General features: G+C 49.0%; 1 protein-coding gene across 1 annotated transcript; it reads right to left on the bottom strand.

Annotated features, from left to right (window-relative positions):
- Positions 1-1,187: 1,187 nt before the first annotated feature.
- On the bottom strand, positions 1,188-2,893 carry LOC136500371 (alpha-amylase isozyme 3D). Its single transcript, XM_066495709.1, has 4 exons — positions 2,768-2,893; positions 2,547-2,679; positions 1,629-2,437; positions 1,188-1,531 (listed from the first exon to the last, which is right to left on the bottom strand). The coding sequence occupies exons 1-4, from the start codon at positions 2,858-2,860 to the stop codon at positions 1,250-1,252; spliced, it is 1,317 nt and encodes a 438-aa protein (XP_066351806.1). The 5' UTR covers positions 2,861-2,893; the 3' UTR covers positions 1,188-1,249.
- Positions 2,894-6,614: the final 3,721 nt, after the last annotated feature.

Genomic DNA, 6,614 nt, shown 5'->3' with positions numbered 1-6,614 from the left:
ATACGATAGCCAATACAATCCAACAGACCACAGGAAGGGTATTATGTCGCGCTGACGACCCGAACCTGTTTAACTCTTGTGTCTCTGTTGCCTTCTTGTTCTTGATTACGCACACCTCTGCCGATCAATCTACCTTCGTGGGATACCCCTCGGAGGACTGCCGACGATATTCTGTCGACAGTAAAGATCCATGTGGCGTGCGAGTGTAGGTGCACCATCGACCATGGAGTCCTCCAGTCCGGCGAGGAAAATGTAGAGCGAGTGTAGCTCCTCCTCCTGCATGATCGACTCGGGATCTTGCAGATACAGATCACCAAGTTGATCTGTGACATAGTCTAGGCTGCCGAAGGAAATTATGGTGCCCGAAGCGAAGGTGTCATAGTCGCTTCTATAGAAGATGATTCTCATCTGAAGGACTTGAAAGGAATCTGCGCACAAAGTTCCTTGCCTAGCGCGCTAACTGTCGTAAGATTTATCATTCGATAAATAGATCAGCATTTTGTGTGCTGGGAATCATAGGAGTAGCGCACATGATACACAGATTTATAATGGTTCAAGTACTAGGTGCCCTATGTCAGTAGAGAATGCTTCTCTTTGCCATGTATGCTCGGGTTTACAGGGGTGCTGATGAGTTTGCCTAGGTTCCTATCTATGTGGTGTTAATTCGTCGAATGGGTCTCTCCTAAACCCCCCCCCCCTATATAGTTCGGGGTAGGGTTATAGAGGGAATGCCAAATAATTTAAATCTACGGTTTCTAGTTTGTTATAGAGAAATCATATCGGATTGGAGTGGATCAACGTGATTTACTCGACTCCCGATACTATCTATTCCATCTAATTCAAATTATAAGTCGTTTTGACTTTTTTGGTTCATACATTTGCTAGGTATCTAAACATTATTATATTTAGATGCATAGCAAAATAAATGTATCAAAAAAGTCAAAACGACTTATAGTTTGGAACGGAGAAAGTAGTCGATATCTTGTGTTTCAGTCGCCCAGCAGCGAGAGTACCGAGGGCCTAATACACAAACAAATGTCTTTAATCTAAATTATTGAGGGTAACATACACGTTGATGAGATCAAGCTTGTTTATTTATCTGATTGTGACAGTGTGTACATGCGGAATTAATATATATGGAATTGAACTAGAAAAAGGTAATCAAAATTCAGGAAATCCTCGTTATAGGAAAATACGTTGGGGACTATTCAGTGTTGTGCTGCTGTGTTTGCAGCACAAGACTGAGCTGCTAAAGGTGCCGCCCAGCCGGGACGCGGAGGCTCCCCTTCTCCCAGACGCAGTAGTCCTTGCCGTGTGCCGCGGGGTGGAAATCCGACGGGATCACGTTGCTCACATCGTACCTTGTCCCGATCTTCACCATGACCATCTCGTCGACGACGGCCACGTACGCGTCGGCGTCCGCGACGAGGATCCGCAGCTTGCTTCCGGCGTGGATGCCGTTCCGCGCCCTGATGGCAGACAGCGTGGATATCTCCTGCTTCAGATTCCAGTCGAACACGTGGTCGTAGAACTGGATATGCATGCACACGTACCCCGCGGATTAGCTATAGGCACGTCTGATTTGGGAGTGAAACTTGGAGATTCTGGAGTAATTAACGAGCACTTACGATGCAGGGGACTCCTGGATGGGTGAGGATGTAGGCGTAGCCTTGCATGACCTTGTCGGACGGGAACGGCCACAGCTTCTGCGTGGACCCGGTGTCATGGTTATCGACGAAGGTGACGGCTTTCTCCGGCATCCACCCGATCATGCCAGCCGCCTTGCCGGAGCTGTCGCGCAGCCGCCACAGCTCCCCCTGCACGCCCGCCTGTAGCAGGCCCTTTGTAGTGAAGTCGAACGCCATCGCGGGCCCGCCGACAGCCTGCACCCAGTTCACCAGCTCCTGCCGGCACTGGTCCTGGTTGGGCGACGGCTTGCCGTCACCGCTGTAGCTCAGGGAGTTCCATATCTCAGCGACGACGAAGCTCGGCCGGGTGTTCTCCACGTACATCTTGGCGATGGCCGGCGAGTAGCCCTTGGCGAAGTCGAGGCGCCAGCCGTCGAAGCCGACGTCGTCGGACTTGAGCCAGTTGAGCCAGGCGGAGAGCTCCCGCTGGACGCGCTCGTTGAGGTGGTCGATGTCGGGCGCCGCCGCGAAGCCCTCGCCCGTGTCGCGGTGGCCCGTCCCGTCCGAGTACTGCGTGTCGTCGCTGCAGATCATGCCGGGGCCCCAGTCCAGGCGGTCGTCGGGCGTCCCGCCCTCGAAGATGCAGTAGATGCCGCGTGCGTCCTTCTTCTCCGCGCATCGGTGGTTGATGACGATGTCCGCCACGCACTGCACGCCCCTCCCGTGGAACGCCGCGATCAGGGACTTGAGCTCCGCCGCCGTGCCGTACTTGGACGCGTCTAGGTCGTATAGGCGCCCCGGCATGTAGCCTGCCGAGATGGTCGTCGTGTTGTTAAGAGTTATATATGTCAACAAACATGGATGTACTCCAGTACTCTGCTGAGCCTGAGCCCTGAGGTGTAGGGCAGTGGAAAGTACCTTGTGGCGAGACGGAGTGCGAGGGTGGAGGCAGCCAGACGTGCGTGACGCCGGCCTTGGCGATGTCGTCGACCTGGGTCTTGAGCCTGTTGTACCAGCCTCCCTGCTGCTTGCACGACTCCCAGTTAAACCCCTGCACGTACGTGCACAGATTGTGGCATGATAAGTTGACGAGATCGTCGTTCTACGTACGACGACATTGACGTGCACAGCAATCGTACCTGGAAGAGGACCTGTGCCTGGACCAGGTCGCAGGCCAGGGTGGTGCAGAGCGCCACGAGGAAGAGCAAACACAATCTGCTCGACTGCTTCATCTGTCTGCGAGTGCTTCACTTATCTGAGGTTGGGTGGTGTTTGGTTGTGCCGAGTGGGCTCGCCGGGGCCCTATATATAGGCCGGCGCCGGCACGGTGGTTGAGGCAGGGAATGCTGAGGAAGGCCCCCACATTAATGCGATGTGGATAAAGGGGCCACGTAGGTCCCGCGCAGACAAGAGGCCGGGGCAGCAGCCCAACAGGCGCCGAGATGCGGCGGCGTGGTGCTGTTGACGACGAAAACCCGTTGCGGCGGCGGTTGCTCCCATCCTCCCACAGTCCCACTCCCGGCAAGACGGAAGAGCTCGGCGATCGAGCTCGCGGGCTGCGGGCAGCCGCAACTGGAGGCCTGACTTGCCGCGGGGGCGCCACGACACTCGGCTACGCCGCGGTAGCTCTGACTGGACGGACGTATGGAGGCTGCCGTCGGCTTTCGCCTCCTTAAATTTCTTGACCTGGCGATGCTATCCACATCCTGAAACGCAAAAGTGATCGATCGATCGAGCATTCGAGCCCCTGATGCCAGCCTCGAAAGGGGAGAACTGGATAATGCTCCAATCAATGGAGCCAATGGAGCTTCCTTGGCTAACGAAGCAATCCAACAGAAAGAGGTCCACCGTAATCTATATGCATTCAGGTGCATGCATGCATCTGGATGTAGCCTGCTTGACCACAGTCATAACGAGATCATATCAGTCAGCATCTCTGACGAAATTGGACTCAAACTCGCTGAATTGCCGACTTAGTATATTTACTTCTCTGCGTCCTGGTACTGGCTAGAGCGTTCTAGATGGCATTTCTTTGTTCAATTGTTTGTGAAAATTGGGAGTAAAAGTGTGTAAAGCATTTCTCCGACCACAAAAGTCTCTGAAATGTCTGAAGGAAACGTACACCTGCACTGAGGTCTGAGGAAGGCTAGAAAATTCCCATTTCCCATATTTTTATTTTTTATATGTAATATATGAAGTTATGGCTCCCAAAGGCCAAAAGTATTAGCAAATTAAAGACAAAAAAGTATATTACTCGTGATAGAATTGAAGAAGAGCTAAAACAGTAAAGGTGCTAGGTTTTTAGGGCGTGTTTTTTCAGCTTGCAAATTGCCAGATTGTGATTGCAATACCATATTGCAAAAATCTTGTCATTTTGGAACCCACCTGCTCTTTTAATTTACATCTGCAACCTGTTTTCATAACCTGCACCGAGGACTAGCAGACTCCAATTGATAAAAAGAAATACAAGTTGTTTTATTCGATTGGTGTCCAATACCTTTGATGTTGCTTTTGTGGTGAGAATTGAGATGGCCTATGGAATAACGAAGGGTTATTCCTTAGTGCGACGCATGGTCACCTAAAAGTGTTAGTTCCATGGTTATATGTACTATTTGGATCCGCAAACTATATTTTAGCCGGCTAAATTTAGCTAGCTAAAAGACAAACTAAAGTTTAGCCGAGTTTAGCTGCTTCAATCAAGCTAAGCTCAGCTAAAGTTTAGCTGAGTCAATTAGCTGGAGAATCAAACACCACAGTTAAAGTTTAGTTGTGACAAGTTTTAGCTGGCTAAAATTTAGCTTTTGAATTTGTAACACCCTAAAATTTGCATGGTTTTAAAATATGAGAAAATGATTTAATTATGCATTTTGTGAGCATTGAAATTTAGAAAAATAATAACTTTGTTAAAATCAAAATCAAATATAGGTCTACATACATATCTATGCATTCATGCTGCTGCATATTATTTTTGAACTATGTGGTTTGAAATCAAACTTCAAATTGATTTGAATTTATATTTCAAAATTGGTTTGAAAAATAAGAAAAGAAAAAGAGAAAGGATTTTTCTCCCTCCCTCTCTTCTGGCCCAGCCGGCCCGGCAAGCTGTGCGGCCCAGCTATTTTCTTCCCTCCGCAGCCCGAAGGCCGCTCGACCTTCCCTTCTCTGGCGCCAGCCAAGTCCCCTCCTTTCTCCTCTCTCGGCCTTTTCTCGCGCCCAAAGGCCCAGCGTAGCCGCAGCCCAGCTTTAGGCCGCAGTCGCTCGGCAGGCAGCGCACCACGTCCTCTCTTGCTGTGACTGACCGCCCGACCCCTCACTCGCTGACGCCGATAGGTGGGACCGTCCTGTCAGCTCCATCCTCGACCTCTAGCTCGTGTTCGACACGGACTCCGCCACGACCGTGTCCGCCCCGTCTACGCCCCCTCTCGGTAGCGTTGGCCCCACGCTACGAGCCTCTTAAATACTGACACTTGCGCCGGTTTCGCCCCACCAAGCTCTAGAGCAAGCCACCACGTCACCTGTGCCCTAGCGTCGCCATCAAGATTCCACCGAGAAGAAGTTCAACGCCGTCGTGCCGATTAGCTGCTCCTCCGTCACGGTAAGCGCATCCCCGAGCTTCGCGTTGAGTTTGTGAGCACGTCAAGTCCTTAACCCTCTCTATCTCGCTGTGTTTTGGGCTTACCCCATGCCACCGTCACTCCGCCGCCGCCTTTGCTAGACGCCAGCCACCTCTGCTCGATCTTAGCCGCCGTAGATTGCAGAGACGAGTTCGCCGTTTCCCTATCTATCTCCCAGTGCCAATCCTGAGCCAGATTAAGCTCCGTAGTTGTTTTCCCCAATTTCTCCGACAAGAAATCCCCATCGCCGGCGAAGAATTCCACCGCGTCCTACAGTTCCGGCCGACGTTTTCCCTTTTCCCCTTCTCTGTCTAATTTGACCCATCCAAGTTAGATCCAACGGCTGACAGAGCCTGATACCCCTTCGTTGCGAAATTTGCAAAAGAGCCCCCCGCAAGATTTTAAGTTCTAACCCGCCGTCCCTGCATTTATGCTAAAGAGTCCTTGCACTTTTCTATATCATAACCCGCACTCCAATGTGCAAATCTAGAATACGCCTTCTTCTTTTAAAAGCGTAGTTTCTTTCGGTTTAGATCCAAAATACGTTTTCATCTATTTATAGTTTTGCCACTAATCTTGTTTTAGCCATAAAATCTTTGTTTTAACTCCAATTTGATCTATTCAAGTTGCGTTAGGTTCGTAATTGAGCAATCTACATGTTCACATTACTGTTAAGTATATTTTCAACTTTTAAAATTTAAGGTTAGATTTAATCTATTATTTTACTAAAGAAAATCTTGTTTAATACATAACCTCTTCGTTTTAGCTTCGCTTTTTGTGATCTCCGCGTCTGTGTGTTCATAGCGAGACGTAGATTCATTTTACAAACTGTTCATATTGATTTTATGTTATTGGTGTATTGTTCTAATCTATAGCTTTTGTTTGCTATGCATGATTGCTTCTGGATTCTTGTATGTTGCTGTGATTATCAAGTACAGACGGTGAGCAATTCGTGGGTGATCAAGAGTACTACTTTGACGAGTAGGATCAGCAGGAGCACTTTGTTCAAGGCAAGTATAGCATGAGATCATCCTTATTTTCTATAAAATTTAATACATTTAACTCATATTGCATGTGTCAACTTGATAGGGATTCCCTAGAATTGAACTTATACCTTGTCTCCTATGGGATATGCATTAGGTAGCTTTGCTAGTGCTCAACTAAACCATGATCTTGTAACATGACTAATGGTATATGCAATAAACATTATAACATGACTTTTTAGCAACTTGGAAACAGGGGGCTGGAGTGTTTAGCTACTTTTTAAATGCTATAGATTTCTCTCCCTAAGGACTTATCTGTAAGCGAACATCCGAGACTTACAGTACAACTGTGTGGGCTACATGGCTCTGACTTTAGCTCAGCATGAGGA

This window comes from Miscanthus floridulus, chromosome 13 (genome assembly GCF_019320115.1).
Source record: "Miscanthus floridulus cultivar M001 chromosome 13, ASM1932011v1, whole genome shotgun sequence".
Lineage (NCBI taxonomy): Eukaryota > Viridiplantae > Streptophyta > Magnoliopsida > Poales > Poaceae > Miscanthus > Miscanthus floridulus.
The sequence above is the reverse complement of the archived record's forward strand: the minus strand, read 5'-3'. Positions and strand labels throughout refer to the sequence as shown.